Raw genomic sequence first — 18670 nt, 5'->3', positions numbered from 1 at the left:
AGTAATGTGCAAACAGCCAAAAAGAACCCCAAACCAGCAGCATCCAAACCAGTATTCTCTTCTTGGCTCTTCTGAGAGAGCTATCAACAAATACCAGAAAAAAATGCTGGAGGTGTCAGCCCCTGGAGCATATTTAAGACAGATGATCCAGAAAAGTGTCATCCTACTTTCCCAAGTGATTCTGAGTATTTATTTATACCAAGAAAAAGAAAATAGACTCAAACAGCATAACAGATTAGCCAGCCCAACACAGAGCACCACAACATCTTCTTACATGCAAGGGAAGTGCTTGCTAATCCACTACACAGATAACTAAGAAATAGTAAAGCCACACTTAGAAGGAGAACTACGCACTTTACATGACTATGAAAGCAAGACTTACTTATTTAACATAAAAATGTTGTATCTTCACTTTCAATGACAGTAAAACTAAAGAAATTACTCACTAGTTTTCTAACCCATAAAGTGCTAAACTTAGAAGCAAGCTTGTACCCTTAATGTCTACCCTACTGAGCGGTTTTAGGCAAGTCCCTACCCATTTCTGTGTTTGGATTTCCGTATCTGCCCGTAACATGGAGCAGTGATGCTAACTTACGTAAAACTTGTGAAGATTTATACTCAAGAATTTCTGTTTAGAAGTCAGTTATTTTATGTTCATATTATTATTTTCAATATGTGTATGTCTGTGGCTCTTTCCTTGTAGAAAAAGGGACAACATTCTGAAAAGAATATATTAAAACTGAAAAATTAGGTTTCTCAAATACACAGATTCCAGTAACCATTTGGACTGCAGACAGCCTGCGCATCCACTTTCATCTATTTTTATTTTTTCCTGAAAGAGTTTGGGGGTATTACTTATTTATTAGGGGGCTGTGATTCCCTTTAAGTACCTGGTGGTGTTAAATATCAAAGAGACAGTTACCTTGATTAGATACAGTTCAAGACAAACCTATAGCATAAAAGAAATAGACACCGTTCTCCTTTTGATTAAGGTCTCTGTGTAGGTGCACAAGTTGGCTGAATAGCCCTTGGATAAGAAAAGTACCTTAGGGAATTAAAATTCTGCTTGCTCTGTAATCCTGGTTTATTTTCTACAGGAAGACTCTCTTTTATCAAATAAATGGCTTAAAATTAAGTATGGCATAAAGACTGGCTTCAGGTACAAATGCCAAATACAGAAACCATTTACACTGCAAACAAAATGTTTTTTTATAATAAATTATGGGTAGTTTAGAAGTAAGTTGGATTAAGAGTGGTATTACTTGAGTGCATTATACAGCAAAAATACAATTTTGAGGTCAATCAAAACAGCTAAAAGCTTTTGTAAATTTGGAGACAACAATCAGAACTTTATTAAATAGATTTTTTTCATAAAATCAAATCATAAAGTTCATAGGCCTTCATCCCTTAATCCTTAAAAATCTTGTTTTCCCGTGGATGTTCATAAGCAGGTAATAGTTTGATTTGGGAGATCAAAGGGTTAATTTGCTTTTCAATTGAGTAATGACTCAGAGTTCCCCTTTATTGGTTTTTTTTTCTTTTTTAAAGAGGTAAAAAAGAAAGTGGTGTGTGGGTGTAAGGTAGGGGAAAAAAGCCAAGAAAATGGATTCACTAATTGGGGTTTTCACCTGCTGTGAGTCTAATTGAATACAATGCTTTATTTGTAACTCAAGGAGAAAGAAGATTATGCAAAGTATGAGAAATTCAGACTGGTTTTTAAATTCTTACTACTTGGCACTATTGTATGGGAAAGAAGACCAACGTGATAATAGCAGCACCAACCTTCTGTTAAGGCAGACCAGGCAATTCCAGAAACAGTGAAAATTGCAGGAATGTGTATCGGGGGTATCAGTACTGGACACTTCTCAAAGGAAAACAAAGCATTTTTGCCATGAAACAGCAGGTTTCCAACTACCCCAAGTCCCCTTGTGTGACACTGGCAGCTGCTCTCTCCTTATGATAGGCCATGAGGTTTCTTATGAGTAATGTGCTAAAATTCCTTTTCTAAAGGCTTAAAGAGAGCTCTCCCACTTCCTAAAATTTAGCTACAGATGGGGAAAGGTGGGGTTGTTGGTGTAACACAACTGACAGCCTGCAGCCAGCTCAGTCACCTCAAAACAGTGAGCCTGTCACAGCTCCACTGAAGTAAATATAAAATTCTCAGTTTACTGAATTTTAATGTTGTGATTTCTGTTTACACAAAAATGAATCCTCTTTTTCCTTCCATGTGGGTAGAGTTGTAGATCCAAGGTAACTGAAAACTGTGAATTAGGCCTTTTAAATTAAATTATGGGAATTTAACATTTAATTCCATTAAGTTTTATATTTGCATTTTAGGGCCTAAGGGGCTGAAACTTGAGCATCTTACACTTTTAATGCTTCTAGAAAAACAATGTGGGCTTTCCTTGAACTGCTTGTTGAGCTTTACCTAAAATGCATGTGACATAGCTACCTGGAGCATTAAGGCGAGCCCTAAATATCCTGTTACATATGACAAAACCCACCAAGTTCAGTAGGTACAGACATCTGTGTAAAAGGAAAGCAATCTTTGGGTTCTCCTTTGGTATAGAAGCTATGGGAGAGATGAATTTCCTCAACTTCTCTGCCCGTGTCTTCCCAGTGTAAAATTAAAGAGGTTTTGTGTACATCTGAAAGGCACCTTTTTTGGGTGGCTTCACCAGGACTGCACAATCTGTAAGTCTTGAAAGACCATTTAGCTGCATGAAGGACTCAGTTCTCTAGGCAGGGTTATTTTAATGAATAAAGGACAGAGATGTAAAGCTTGCTCAAAAGGAGACCCGCTGCCCTGATTTGGAATGCTTGTGGCACTAAAACGAGATTGTTAGCTCTCCTTTGTGTACTGAATATCAAGCAGGAATTAATACACAGAAGCGTTGAGCCAGTTACTCGGCGGGAGCTCCTTCTGCTCTGGCAATTCCAGGGGAGCAGCTCATCCGTCCTTCCCCGCGTGGCCACGACAAGCCCTCCGAAATGAGACTACCTGATTTCACTCACAAATAAACCACTCAGCGTTTTAAGCGCCGAAATTAACAGCTGCAAGACAAAAAGACAGGTGAAAGCCCCTTTCAAATTCATCCCAGCTTCGTTTCCTATTTCAGTCTAAGTTTCCTTCCCAAGTCCGCTGAAGGCGAACCGACTTACAGCCTCGGAGCACACCCAGCTCCCCACGGGAGCAAACACACACCCCCGAAAAAAAAAAAAAACAACACAGTAAGCCCGGGGAGGCCTTCCTCAGGCCGCTAGAAAAGCCACCCCAGCCTGCGTGAACACAGAAAAAGGGCCGAGATGCCCCCTCACCCGCCGGGGATGAAGGAGTGCTGCTCGGGGCGGCACCGGGGCGGAGCGGGGCGGGGGAGCACCGCCTCTTCTCTCCCTCCATCCCTCCTGCCCGCCCTCCCGGCGGGGCGGCTGCAGTGGCGCTGGGCGGCGGGGCTGCGCGGTCGTGCTGGTTCTGTCTTGGCCGGGCCGCCGAGCAGTCGCCGCCATGAGGGAGCAGCTCAAGGGGTGAGGGGCTGCGGGGGACGCGGGGCGGCAGGTGCCGGCGGGGACGGGCGGGTGGGGGGCTCCGGGGCTCTCAGGTGCTGGAGTCGAGAGCTCGTAGTGGTCCCGGTAGGCGGGGAGTAGCGTGGCGCGTACCCGTCGTCTTCAGTGACCGTGCTGCGGAGCGGCAGTACCTGGCGTTCGTGCCACTGGAAAAGTCAACGCGTTGCCCGGTTTCTCGTGGGAACTCGAAACGGCGTTTAATTGAGCGCCCGTTCCCTCTCGGGAGGCCGTAGTTCCGCGCGGGATGTGTCTAGTTGGAACGCGTAGGAGCGCGATCGCACACACAGGAGCCCGGGCGGGGCGGGGCAGGGCAGGGCAGGGCGAGCCCCCCGGGTAGCGGTTGTGCCGGAGGGGCTGGTGCCCGCGGCGCCGGCGGGACGGGAGCTGGCGGTTCTCACCGCCCCTCAGGTTCTGGAGGGAAACGCAGTGCTGTAAAACCAACCGTACCTGCGCAGCACATAGCGTGTGCTGTAGCTTGGTTGAAGCGTGAACTTCAGCGGAATTCCCGAGAACAGACGTGCGTAGAAATGTGTTACTCTTCCCGGCAATGTCATGCTTAGAAATAATAGCAGAAGAAACTGGGAGGGAGTTTCCTCTGGGCTATTGCATTACAGATGCTATATTTCTTGTTACACGGTGCACTATATTGCCTTTTAATAGTTATTATAAAATACCTCGCAGTCTGGGCCACCAGCAGCATCCCCGGCCCCCACCTCAGCTAAAGTTGGGCTGAGAAGTGCAGCAGTTTTTTTGCAGGGGTATGCTGAGAAACCAAGAAACATGGTTCTGTGTAGGATCTCTGACCTTTCGGGGCTAAGGAATTGTTTGAAGCCATCACTGTTTGAGCCTGGATTTGACAAGACCCTGCAGTGAAATTGCTTTGGCAGAAGTGGAGAGGATAGGATTTGAAAAGCAAATAGATCAGTGGAGAATGACAGCTGAGGGGGCGGGGGTGGGGGGAGGTCACCAAGCCTTAGCCGCTGGGCTGGAGTCTTTGCCCCCGACAGGGTGTACAAATATATGTTTAACATCAAGGGGAGAAAAAAGAGTTGCTACTCAGTACTTGGTAGTTGATATTTGCCCTTCTACTACTATTCATTTCCAGTATCGGCAAGAAACTTTAATATGTATTGGTGCCTCCCTTCAGCAGTCTGATAAATCTTGACGAAGCCAATAAAACATGCTGAAGTCAAATTCCTGCTGAAAAGACAGTGATCCTTGAATTAAACAGAAATAATCTCTTCACAGATCAGTATTCTCTAGATTTACAGATGAAAACAGTAGTCCTTTGTAAAGCTCAAAGAAGTGCCACCTTTTCACACTGATGATACTTTCCATAACAGTAACTTGTTTTATCTAAGGAATTAATGAAACACTGTAAAAAGACAACTGTTAGGTCATCCTTGCAGTCAGTGTCATCTACTGTTGAAAACGTTTCTCTTTCAAATGATTGGTAGTGTCTATTCATGCAAACAATTCCAATTGTGTTTGGGTTAGTTTAGTAAAATCCAAACAACTCCATCATGTTTATTTTGGCTTTTTGACAACAGTCATAAGGTGGCTGGAATAACATTTTCTTCATCTCAAAGCCAGGTGAGAGGTAATGTAAATAGTGTTGTTTGAAAATGGTTCAGTTCAGTGCTTTGTAAAGTACTGTAATTTGGTTGTTTTCATAAGTGTATGTAACTATTTACTGCTGCCTGATAGAATTTCTTATTCTATGCACATGCACATCTAGTTCATGTCACATTTTCTAATAAAGGGTAAGGGGCTCTGGTATCACCAGTGAGGAAGGATGTAAAAGTTTAAAAAAGGGCTCTGCAGTTGCAGCCTAAAATTCTAGATTCTGTATCTGAGCAGTCAATACACGAGGCTGAATCCTAGATATATATTAGAAAGGAAAAAAAAAAAAAAAAGGAAAAAAAGTTGCAATCAGAAACAGTTAAAAGGTTTGCAAATGTTTCACTTTCTTGTGCAAGAATGTTTAGAGGGGGAATTTGTGCAGGAATTTGGGTGGTGGAGGGAACACTGCCTTCACTGCCTTCCACTCCCCCTGCAGTTGGTGTTGCTCAGAACTAGTATAAAAGGAAGGAAGATAAGCAACTGTATTTTGTCTAAACTGATCAAGTTATAACAAGGGAACTGTAAATCATCTAGCCTGTTAGGATATCATCTCTTGATGTCAGGTTTTCAATCCTGTGTTATTGGCTCAACCGACAGTGATGAGAGACAAATCTCTGCCGTTGGCAGGAACAGTGGAGTTCACGCGGCATAGTGTGACAGAATTCCCCACATAAAAATTATCCCTTCTAATATAATATAATCATCCTTTAATGAAGTGGTCCCGCAGTTCCCAAAGCATGTATTAAGTGAAGACTTTGCTTTCATCCCACTGAATTATCAGTGTATTTAGCGTGCCAGTCACACCAGCACCTAGGTGTCATCCTTATTGCTGCTGTTCTCCTTTTCAGGCCCTGGTTTTAATTTCCTTTCCACCTTTGTAGCTTAAGTCAGATGAGAAAGAGGGAAATACAGCACGTGAGCTTACTTGCATTTTTATTTGTTGCAGAATGTCCATGATTTAAAAGCTAGTGATCAATTTATTTGACCTAAATGTAGAGCCAAATTGAAAACTGTATCCTCTGAGCTTGTGCAATATTTCAAAACTATTGGCTGTGTGCACTGATGTCTTTTTATGTTGATGGTTCATTGGAAAAGCATCTTGAGTACTAGTTCTCTGTATATTCTCACCCTGCTTTAGCTGCTTTTAGTCAAGATGTCTTGCACTACACTTTTCCTGTCTTTCTGACTTGCAAGCTGTAAAGGGCCTTGTTCACCGGAGTTTGAAACTCTGGCAGATGCTTTGCTGCAGATCTATTAAGGATGCTACAGCATTCCCAAGTGTGGTTGAGGCTGCCTGAAACTGCTGAGCTGGCATTTCACTTCAGACTGTGTTCACAATAAGGGCATACACACAAATCCTCCCCCACTGGTCCAACCCCAAAGCTCACAATTAAATGGCCTTTGAAAATGGCAAAGAGGCTTATGAAGAATAGCCTCAATGGAATCTAACCTTTCCTGGAGCTGCCCTGGTGTGCAGAATCGTTGATGATTTTCTGAGCTGAAAACATTCAGTTGAGAGGCAAGCACCTTTTTAGCTGGAGCAGAATAGCAGCAGCCTTCTGTTCTGCATGTAAAGTACCAGCAAAAGCTGCCCTGGCTCTGTGTGGGCACCCAGCCTCTTCAGAAATCACAGTGATCAAGGCTCAGTTCCCTTGAAAACCCTTGTCTTCATTTGCAAGGGTGCAGAGGTATACTGACGGCGCACCAGTCCATCACTGCGTCTGCTACAGACCAGCTGGATGCGGGTCACTCTGCTCCATGGGTAATCAGAGCTGGGAAGGTGATGAGGGCAAGACTCTGGTTCCCTACTGACTTAACTTTTATAGCCTGAAGAAGGAGGTATTTCCTCTAAGTTGCAACTAAGTTTATAAATAAAAGAGGGAATAGACGGGAAAGGTATGTGCCCTGCAAACTCTTGTCACTTGCAGATAAAGCAAATAGTTCCTTACAAAATGTACATCTCCATGATAATTAATTTTATACTGTGAAAGAAAAGCAGTCCACATAGTGGTTTGGGGTTACTAGTATTAAAAATATCTGAAAACAGTTGGAGTCCAATGTTTCTTTGGCAGTGGAAATGTTATTTACAAGATCTTAGGAAAAGCATTTATGTAGTTTCAGGAGGATTAGTAAATGCCATAAGCTTAAGCCATGCACACTAAATCCATGGATAAATGGTTAGTCCTTACCATAAAAAATGAAAATAAAAATAAATTACTCATCTGTGTGATGTTGATTAGTGACTAGCCATAATAGATTTCTGCGTTTAAGATTATCCTTGTGTTCTTCTGTCCAACACAGCATGGGAGTCCGTAATCCTGTATAGATAGATCTTTACCAGATAATCTAATGGTTTTTAAATATTTTAATGGGGAATCTGTGCCTTTGAAGGCTACCAGGTTAACCGCTATGGAGTCTGAAGTGCTCTGGTTCACCAAAGAACAATCTGGGGTTGCCAAGCTAGTCTCATAAAGAAATTTTCAGAGGTTCAGGGGTATGTAAGTGCTTTTCCTCACTTTTACTGCTGGATTTGGCATACAAACCTTGGGACAGTTGCTGTTCAAATATCCCCTGCTTCTGGGGCTGCCTGTCCATGGGGAAGCAAGCCAGGGCAGCCAGGCTCATGCCTGTGGAACTGCTGATCTGGGGCTGACACTGGGAACGAACAAACTGCAGTCCAAGGTCTGTGGGTTTGAATATTTATTTGAGTCTGCAGTCTGTTCATCCAAATCCTGACATCTCTGTCTACAGGGTTCTTCTGTGATAAGTATGCTCTCTTCCTCTTTGCCTTTGGGCTGCTGTTATATAAGCAGAGGCTTTAGGTAGCCAAATTTTTTAGGGACTCAGTGTGCAAATGAAACTCCTCCTGTTTTTCTTCAAAATATGAAAAACGATGGCAAAAGCTGCTGCTGCTACATTTTCTCTGCAGAAGCTGCCCATGCCGAGTGTGATAGGAAATGCAGGAGCTCAGGTGCAGGTAGCTCAGAACCACAGGTTTCCACTTGAAGCTACCCTGTTTCTGCATTTAAGAAAAGAAGCTGGGCTGAGATTTCTGAGTGAGTAAATCCACCTCCCTTTGCAGGATGCTTTTTTCTTTCTTTTACCAGAGCGAAAACCAAGATTGCTTTGTTCTTCTAGTGTCCTCCTCCCCCTTTCACTGCCTTCAGACGCAGTAGGAATTAGGAATGGGAGGGGATGCTGAGGCTGATGAGACAGGGTTTGTTTAAAAGCATATGCTCAACTAGGGCAGCGCTAAGGCAGCATGTTTGCCTTATGCTTAGTGCTTGTGATCCCTTTCATTCTTTCTTGCAGTTACAGAGCAAAATCTGGAAATATTATACATAGTAAGCTACTGAACACGCAGAGGTTACTAGGCCAGTATTCACATGAATGAAACAAATGGCTTGTCTTTTAAGACCAAAATTAAATCATAGTGAGAAAATATGTCATGATTTTCCCTTGAGTAGGGGTGCTGTTGAAGTGATTAATTGAAATTTTTACCGGTCTTAGCATGTGAAGGGTAAAGGTATACTTGTGAATATCACTGCCTCAAAAAGACCTCAAGGGCTGTTTGTTATCTAAACCAACCTGATTGTACTAGTCTTCCAACACACAGTTGGGAGTACAGGTGCATTCATTCAGCTGATGGCTAGGTTGTGGTTCATTCTCTTGGAGCTGGAAGGTGTGTGCTTCAGGAGATCCGCAGTGCTGTGGACCAGGTCCTGCTCTCCAAATGATGTGTGTTGTTGGAACTAGGATATCTTAAGTACGGAAAATGCAAATGTGATTGACAGCAACTGTGTGCTACATAAACTTTCCAGATCTATTTTTTTAATGAATACTCACTGTTGAGTAAAAAAATTTAATGTAGCTGAATTCTGAATGGACAGGACTTTATTTGCTACAAGATAATTTTCTTTCAAGTTTTCTACGTTTTCTACGTTAATGGAAACATGATCATGTTAGCTATATTGTCATTAAAAAAACCCCAAACATAAAATGTGTAACCTTAGGAGACATGAGTTGCTACTACGCCTGTTAACACTTCATTTGTTGGCTTTCTCACACTGCATGTCTTTTGGCAGTATGTTGTGTTGCAAAGCTGAAGACTGCTAGCCTCAATGCAGAGACTGTCCAATTTACATTCTAGTCATAGTGCAGCGTTTCATAACCCCACTTTAGCTTTTCCCTGGCTTCCCAACAGCTCTTGCCTCCTGACATGGTATGGGGACCTGCAGGAAAAGGGCAAGGGCCTGGGAGTCCCAGGGAGCAAGAGGAGCAGCAATAGTCTTTGCTAAAAGAGACCACCGATAAGGGGGCTGGAACGCATGGGCCCGAAAAGTGGTGTAAGCTGGTGGTGGATCAGTGGACTGTTGTATAGGGATTTTAGTGCAGATCTTTGGACTGAAAGGACCATGTGGCAAAGCATGGAACACATAGGGGAAAGCAGGTGAAAGATAACACTGATCTCAGTATCTGGTTAGAATTCCCATAAACACTTCAAGAATCAAACACTTTTAAATGTCTCTCCTTTAGTTTGGAGGAACCAGAGAACGGTCCATATGAAACAAAAAGTTTTAAATAATAGATTGGTGTGCTTGCAGATCCCTAAAACCTTATGGCATATCTGAATACTTGCTGTCTTTTTAATATTGACATTACTTTTAATTAATCAATGTCTGCCACTCCTAAGACCCCCTGCCAGAGCAGCTCAGTCTGCAGGCAGTTGTCAGGCACCATGCTTTGATGTGCCTCCTGGATCATTCACAGTGAGATGAAGAGAGAAATTTTACTTGACTAACTTTCATGCTTTCTGTTGTAGCCATGAGACGCAAACGACCTGCTGGGATCATCCCAAGATGACTGAGCTTTACCAGTCTTTAGGTAAGACACCTCTGCCAGACTGTTGGTTGGTTGGGTTTTTTTCCAGTTGAATGGATTGTTTAGGCAAAGATTTCCCGGAGTAGTAAGACAAAATTAAGTGAAAGCGAGAGGCAGTGCTTTTATCAAGGTTAACATTTTCTGCAAGGCAAATGCGTAAGGCATAATAACACATTTCAAACATGCAGTGGAAAAAATAATATTTCGGTTAGCGCACTTGGAATGTGCGCTGAGTTTACAGAGTAATTTGGGTGCATTGTTGCAAACTCTTACTGAAAGTCTGTGACAGAAAAGAATACAAAAAACCTCTGAATCTTTTCACTGTCTGATCTACTTTACAAAAGGCAGATGAAAAAATCAAACCAAGCTGCTGCTAATGTTGACTTTTGGATGGTAGGAAGCCAATTGAAGCAATTTGCCAAACTGCATTACCAGTGCTTTATTTTTAAAGCACTTTCAGTACTTGGAAGGCATGGCAGCTGTCATGATGTCATTCTGAATATCCAAATTGCATGCTTATTATGACTTCAGATGTGCCTCTCTCATGGAGGTTTTTTATTTATTTTCTTAGCAGCTTTAGATTTTACTAACAGAAGCACATCTATAAGATAAAATAGGTTAATCCATGCTGTAGTATAGGCTGCTTGGCAGACATTTAATAGCTTACTCTTTGCTTTTAATGGTTGTGTTAATAAATAATAGAGGGTATAATAAAAATTAAGCTATTTCTGTGAAAGAAATATCAGTGAATATGCTGCATTCATAAAGGAAGTTACATCTATACAGCACACGCTTTAAATGAGCCAGCTTGAGCAGTAGGGCAGTGAAATCTAGCATTCAGTGGAGGCTTATTTACCATGGTGAAAAATAGCTTAAATTATCTCCTGCTAAACTCCAGTTTAGCTGCTGAAAACAGTTTAATTATCCCTGCGTAATCTATTTTGAGCTAACTCAGGTATCTCTACAGTGCTCTGTGGTTAAACTTATACCAAAAATATTTTAGGAAAGTGATATGGCAAAATAGAACGAGGCAGTGAGAAGATTTTTTCCTTGGAGTATTAGCACTGTGGCAGCAAGTTGTTTAAAAATTAACCAGAATACAGCTCTGTATGTCAAAAAGGGATGTAAGATGTGTAATTTCAGGCTCACCAAATGCAAAATCAGACAAGTATTGACTTGCCTTTTAATTATAACATATTGCCCTGTTTGTGTCCTTTATATTTCTGCTCTTAAAAGGAGTGGTTTACAAGGTTCAGGACAAATAATAATTGCACATGCAGACATCCCTTTAATACAGCTAGATCTTCAAACAGTTGCCTGTTAATTGAACTGTGCTGACTCCGCAGCCTTCTTTGATCCTTAGGTTGCATGTTATTTCTGATACAGTTGTTGGCCAGACCTGATGTCCTCTTGCAACTGCTTTTCTTCTGGTATTTCCCTGTTTCAGCTAGAGCACTCCTGAATATTAAGATGTGAAAAGGTAACTATATGTAAGGGAGAAAAGTATCCTGATAGGTTCAGGTCAAGAGTTCAAAAGATGTGTGACTGCTGAAGTCAGTTTTCATTTATTTTAACTGAGTTTTATTGCTACAAGTATTGCCCAAATGTCAAGAGTTCAAGATATTCTTATTTCTTACTGCATAAAGGAGGAACATGTTTAGGCAGGTCTTGTTTTGCTTTCTTTTTTTTTTTTTTTTGCTATAAAATCCTGCTGTTTTCCTTTTCAGAGGTAGTCTTCGTTTTCCAAAAGGGTAGTCTTCTTTGTAGCTAATTTTATTTCTTTTGGGGTTGAGATCAAATACTCAGTAATGTGGAAACAAAACTGGCTTTAGCAAAGGATACATAATGTGTAATTTTATTAGTAAACTTAGGCATTCATATACTTGAACAAAACTGATTAGACAAGGTCATACTTTGTGCACTGCCACATGGGGTGAAGCTTTGATAAAAGTGTTGCTGAATAACCTACTTATTTATTTTATATTATTTTTGAACTGGGTGTAGTCATCATTGCCTAACTCTCATACAAATTGCATAATACAAGCATAACCCGTTTAGTCTTGAACAGAACCCTTGATGTATTTTCAGTGCTTTGCTTTGCCTCAGGTTAAAACGGTAATAATGGGATGTTTGAAATCTTTTCAGACTGCAGTAATATTTTATCTGAGAAGATACTAAAGTCGATTTTTGTATTGCATAGTCATTAGCTCCTATTATTTTACCTGATATTAGGATTCAAATTTTTCTTCCCATTCATATCAAGAAGCTAGTAAAGAGTTTAATATATATGCATTTAAAAACTGTGCTGCAAAACATGAATTCTGGAGTCCAGGTAAATGTAAAAAAGAAAAGTGAGACCAAGTACTTCAATGCTGTCAAGAGTTTTCATTTCAATTTTTCAACTCCTACACTTAGCCCATAGGGAATAATTGTGCTGTGTGATGTAGCTCTCTATACACATCAGTATATCATGATTTGCTAGGGGATCCTTATTTCTAATTGAAATTCTTGAAAATTACCGAAAACTTATTTTTTTTAAGTGAATAAGGAAGGTGCAACTTGCACACAGTAACGTTCCTCATCTGCCTTTGAGACACAAGAGACACTTCTGTAAGAAAAAGAAGTAATATCAGTTTTATTCTTCACACATCCAGTTCACACGCCTACAAATTGCTGCATTATATTTTGCTAAAATCTATGGATTCCAAGTTTCAAAATTATGGGTTCAGATTTCTGTCCTTAGAGGTTTGGGTATTTATAAAAATGAAGGTAAATTACTTGGGAGCTTATAAACTAATAAAAGAAGGTAGGAACATGCTTTTTATACTTTTGTACCTGGTCAGATTGTTGTTTCAGGAAATCCTGTATCCTGCCTTCAATAGGGAGTTCATCAGAGAAAGAACCCATAGGAAGAAATCATAAAATAACCTGCCCACGAAGGAGGTGTTCTCAAATTCTCTTTGAGCTCATTTGTTGAAACACAGGTTTTTATAAAGATACTTGTAATAACTGAAGAATATTTTATTTGAAATTTAATATGATTATCAAATCTAATTACTTGCTCTTTTAACAAAAGCTTTTCCTTTAAAGGTACTAAAATGCTTGTCCTTGACTGATCTTCTTTATAATTTAAACAACATAGTATTTTATCAGTTTTAATGACGTATCCCTGACTCTTAGGCAATTTACACTCTTCATTTAAGGTTATAGCTACTTCAAGTTACATAATAAGCTGTCAATATTAAATAACTTAATTACTGTTTAATGGTTGCAACAACCTTAGCCATATCATTTAATGTAACTAGTAGATGTTAGCATAGATTAACTAAGAAGAAATAGTATAAATTAAGAACATAGAGGAAAAATAAATGCTGAAATAGGAAAGGTATTTAAAATAAGTGGTAGTCAAGTCTCAGTGGTTCAGAGGCTGATAGGCATACCCTGGTTTGCATTGACACTGTTATCAGCCACTCTGATTTTCTTCCAACTTCCTTCTGAAAGGCTTCAAAGTACCAAGAGTGACTCCATCTGCTTTTCTTTCCAAAAGCAGTTCCCCTGAAGCAGATCTGCTGTTTTACACTGGTTTTTTACAGCCCCCTTACAAATTTTCTCATCCCTCATGATGGCTTCAGGCATCACTGAAATGAGAATTCGTGTGATTTCATTGTCCTGGAGAGTTCAGGGACCCTTGGGAGAAGGGGGAGATGGGAAGAGCAGGAATCAAAGTGGTCTGGGATTGCTTTATTTTTTCAGATTATCTTCTGAGAGTGAACTTCTAACAGCAGGCAGCTTAGTTCACAATGATATTATTTTGCCTTTAAGATGAACATGACTAACCTTTGCCGTGATAGCCCAGGAGAACTTGGCCTGTCATGCCCTACTGTTAGTGTCCCTCTCCTCCAGCCTTTCTGTGTAATGTCAGTACGAGTCTCCTCAAAGTGCATTAGTGTCACTGTGAACAGTAATTGCAGTAGCAGGGTGCAGTCAGAAATGTTGCTGTGTGCACCTCTTTCTCTCTCCTAACTCACCAAGGCAAGACAAGAGGGTGAAAAACACTCTCACCCTTGCAGACTGCAGTGCAGTTCTGACAGCTTTCCATTTAATTTGGAGGGATGGGGGGGGCAGTTCTCTGTGGAGTACATGGAAGAAATGTCAGAGTCGCTTAACACAAGGTGGAAGAATGCTGGAAGGTACCTCTGAGCCTCCACCAGGCTTTTGCAGCAGCTGCCGTGTTGGTCTTGTGTCTAGCCGCTCTTCTGCAGCAACATGAGCTTCCAATTCTGAATGACCAAGGTGGATAAACTTTATGCTTTTTGGTTTGTGTATTGTGATTTGTCCTTCTGAAATGCTGCCTGAAGAGGCTAAACTGCCTCTGTCTGCTATAATAGTTTTTATTACAAACTAGTAAACCATGTATTTAATATGAGGTTTTATTTATATTCAACTAATTGTTTTCCATGTTTGTAAGACACCTGCCCATTGCACACATCAGTCATTTGTGTTCTACTGAAATCCACTGGGACAATACATTCAGTCTTTCTTTGAAGGTTGCTTGTTCACTGATGTCCTTTTCAAGGTAACTACAATCTGAATAATAAAACTTCTGATCTCAGAGAATATGATTGGCTGGATTCTGTCAGCCTTGGATAGTAGTAAGACCTAGGGTCTTTCTAACAGTATGTGATTGCATCCTGTGTAGGCACACATGTGAGAGACAATAAATATGGCTGTGGCAGAGAAGTAGAAGTTAGATGGTAGAAGTTATCCTGCATCCATTGAAAAGGAAGCCATAGGTATTTTAGAGAGCAAAGTAATGTCCTGTTATGGAGTAGGTGAGCACTATGAAACATTTTGCTCAAGAGTATTGCACTCTTAGTTTGCAAAAACCTTACATTTATACTTTTGAAGTTGTTTATTTGCTATTTATTTATTTTAGGCATTTCCATTATGACTACTTCTCTTCTAGTGTTCATGAAGGGTTTCTGAAATTTCTGACTGCAGACTCTGCTTGCATCCCAACCCTGTAATGCAGTGTAACCTAGATCATATCCTTTCTTACACTTTGGGTTTGCAGGCTGAAGAAAAGCCATTACATGATAAAACTAAAGTCCCAAGGGTCATGTCAGTTGGTACAGTTATCAGGATAGTGGCACATGCTGTGGAGTTCATCCACTTGGTCTAGGTGCAGTCAATAGCATTTTGGTGCCCTAGGTACCTTCCAGTTACTAAATTGCAGAGACACTGTCAGCTTTTATACTCAGTGGGATAGGTCTGGTACAGCGTATCATATTTTTTCATGGAGAGTAGTTAAGCTGTATGTCCATATGTATAATAACACTGTTTACTGTTATTTATTCTCAAAGCAATGTAGATGATAGCATTAATTATTGTTACAATAAAGGAGTCAATGGCTGAGACAACTGATACTAAGCAGTGTTACTTGATTAATTTCTTTCCTTTGTGCATTTGTCTCATTTGCATTTTTAAATTACAGTTCTTAAAGAGGCAATATATGTCACTGTAGGGCATCATTGAAAGATTTATATACAGGGTCTGGGCAACAGGAAGAAACCCAGCATTCTTACCAGCCAGTCAGGGAATTTCAGCTGTATTGAGTCGAGGCGAGATGAAGCTTCTTGAAAACTTGGAGTGCTGCTAATGTCTGATGAAACCTGAAAGCTTGGTGGTGGCTGGTAGTGGAATTATGGTCTATTCAGGGCTGTACAGTAAACAGATTTTAACCTCTGTTAGGTAGGCATTGTTGGAGACAACAGTGATATGTAATTCCCAATATAGGTTATCCACTGCGGGCAGTGTATTTATGAACAGCAGTATGAGCATGTCACAAGCTATTGTTGAGTGAGACTTTCATGCTTGGCCTTATGTCACTGTAGGTTCGGGGTTTTTTTCATTGCAAATGAGTAAAAAAGCCCTCAAAACTCTGTAAACTTTATCAAATGAAGATGAGGATTTGACCTGATGATATCTGATTTCTTTCAAAGAATTTAGTTGTTAACTTACAATTTCTACTCTTGAGGCAGTTGTGACCTGAATCATGTAAACTGCTCTTTTCAGTTCAATGATGTCCAGACAGTGTGAAGATTGCTATCCGTAAATTCAAGTGAAATGGCTGTGGGTTTTCCTCATGAATTAAAATTATTATAATATTCACGTTAATATAAACAAGTAACCCTCTGTAAAGTAAAAAACAAGGTGAGTTTCAGATAGAAGGGACTTCCTGAGATGCCTTCAGATTACATAGTATGTAAGAGAGACAAATTATATGAACAGCCTTTGGCAGGATGTAGTCTGGTCCATTCCAGAGCTTTTAAACACTCAGTGAAAATAGTCTGTTGTAGAGGACAGTATGTTATCAAATAAAACATCACAGTCATTTGGCACTCTCTAGCAGGTGGAGCAACTGTAGAAGGGTTAGTCTGTTCAAGAACCAGTATGGAAAGCAGTACAGTTATAATGCCTTGCGTAAAACCTGTTGTTTGGGTTATAGGTGCAACTATTTAAGAATAAAAGCAAATATTCCTCCTTGCTGTTAAATATGTTCTTTTTGTTAAATATGTTCTTTTTAAAAGCTTTATTTTTTTTATTGCTTTTAGTTGCTTATCAATTTATTTTGTACAAGAGTATGAGGATCTGTTTTTCCTCTTAAAATATTTTTCATATCCCAGTGTAAAATCTGGACTATAGCATGGGAGGATTTAAAAAAATGTAATCTACAACACCTCATTTGTTGATGCTCTGGCAGTATTCAGTGGGGCATTCCAGGAGGTGGTTTGAATTTTTGGTGCAAATCACTGACCACTTCTAAAATAAGTGGGTTTTTTTTACCTGATTATCCACTGTCAAAAGGATCTGCTGTCTGTAATTAGCTGTTTCTACAATACTGTAGAAATACAACATTGAAAAATGTGTTGATGGGGCTGCCTTAGCTCTTTTGAGAAATTCTGAGATTTCTCTCAACATGCAGAATTATGTAGAAGAGGTTAGGATTTAATGATCTGATCATCTTTCCATAATATTTCTAATTTGAGTTATTCCTATCAGCAGTCTGAAGTCCTCTTCATTAAAGCTGCATGTGTAATAACAGCACTAGTTCTTGTTTGATGTCATTCATATTAATATGAATGAACATAGGAATATGAACATACTCATATGTTGTAGGCACATGATGGACATGGAGGAAATCACTTCTATAGATAACCTTCTCCCTGCTGCGTTAGTTGCTGTGAAGCAAAGGGAAGTACTTGTCATGTCTGTAATGAAAAGAAGAAAGCAGCAAAAGATTTCCTAATTTCTGAGAGTCCCTGATGCTGTAGCACTTTGAAGTCCTTTCACAATGACAGTGGGAGAGCTGTGACAAAAACTTAGCAAGATTATGGGGTGATCTTCCTGCTGTGTTGGTGGTAATTGCTGCAAAGGCAGCTGTAAGCACCTGCCCCATCTTACAGGTCTTCTGTAATGCAATCTTAAGTCTTCTCCCCTAGAAAGATTTTTATTCCCTTGAACAGAGAGGTCATTCATGGCTGAGCGATGGAAGAACCGTGATTTCTTTCTGCTCTGGAATGTAAATGTGAGTGCCACCGAATACAATTTTGTGATCCTTTCCTCAGTCTGTTCCTTTGGAGGGGCCAGGTGACCTCTTCCACTTCACGGCTGTTTCAGGCCATAAACTGATTATGCTCATTTTTTGTTCAAAGCTGGGTAGTTGTCTTCTGAATAATGAGTACTGGGAGTATTATGAAACAACCTGCAAATTTTCACATACTCCCAGGGCTTTTCAGCCCTCTGACCACCTCATTTGGATGATGAGTTGGTGAGTACCTTCTGTGAGTGAGAGGAAATGGCTGGAGAAAAGCTTGCATGGTATACAGAACTTTCTGACCTGCTCAAAGATAATAAAAGCCTTAGAGCTAAGGCTTAGTGGGTCTTGACTCTTAGTGGGCTGTTTGGGAGTGGAGAAATCATCAGATTTCCCAGGAAGGAAAAGAAAAAAAAAACCAAAAACCCACAGGGAAGGAGGGACTCCTGGTGTTTCCATAGGCCCTTGGAAGGTCGCAGCTGCTTGAGCAGCTTCCTCCCTCCTCCGCACATTCCCAGCAGTAGTGTCTGGCTTGTGGCCAGGCAGTGCCTTGTGCTGCCTCACTCAAATTCTTCTCCCATGCTGTTAGTGGTGTCATTGCTCTAACGCTCCCGAGCCCAGTGACCAAGTCTTATTCCCTGACAGTCTTATGTTCTATGATTCATTTAAATGGGGTCATATACCAGCGAGGGAAATGTTTTGAACCCAATTAGAAGCCTGGGCTGTTCTCATTGCTCCACAGAGCAACACATTTGTTACAGCAGTAGCTTGGGGGGGAGGAAGAGCACCACCAACATTTTCATAGGAGTGGGGAGAGGAAAAGCTCAATCACTAGATCCAGTGGTCTTAAATGACTGTCACCACCTGGTAGGAGAGCTGTCCATCAGGAGCATGGAGGTGGTGGCATAAGGAAGGGAGGAGGTGAGCAGTTGACATGGGACAGTGATGGGGTATGGGTTAATACCGGTAACAGCAATGAAAGGGGGAGCAAAGGTGCACAACGGC

At 40.8% G+C, this 18670-nt stretch overlaps 1 protein-coding gene across 15 annotated transcripts in view; it reads left to right on the top strand.

The window, feature by feature from the left end:
- Positions 1-18670, top strand: part of DMD (dystrophin) — a 745980-nt gene that overhangs the window by 658219 nt on the left and 69091 nt on the right. For 11 of the 15 annotated variants that reach the window (XM_061349397.1, XM_061349396.1, XM_061349395.1 and 8 more), the window contains one exon: positions 10010-10071. In XM_061349397.1, the coding sequence (XP_061205381.1) occupies positions 10010-10071 (62 nt within the window). Of the gene's footprint in view, positions 1-3369; positions 3526-10009; positions 10072-18670 lie in introns of those variants that run through there. The other 4 variants (XM_061349403.1, XM_061349406.1, XM_061349402.1 and 1 more) reach the window with 1 other exon arrangement.

The sequence above is a fragment of the Neopsephotus bourkii genome, unplaced genomic scaffold (genome assembly GCF_033783945.1).
Source record: "Neopsephotus bourkii isolate Nb327-2 ecotype Australia unplaced genomic scaffold, CSIRO-AGI_Nbou_v1 NB_414, whole genome shotgun sequence".
NCBI classification, from domain to species: domain Eukaryota; kingdom Metazoa; phylum Chordata; class Aves; order Psittaciformes; family Psittacidae; genus Neopsephotus; species Neopsephotus bourkii.
The sequence above is the reverse complement of the archived record's forward strand: the minus strand, read 5'-3'. Positions and strand labels throughout refer to the sequence as shown.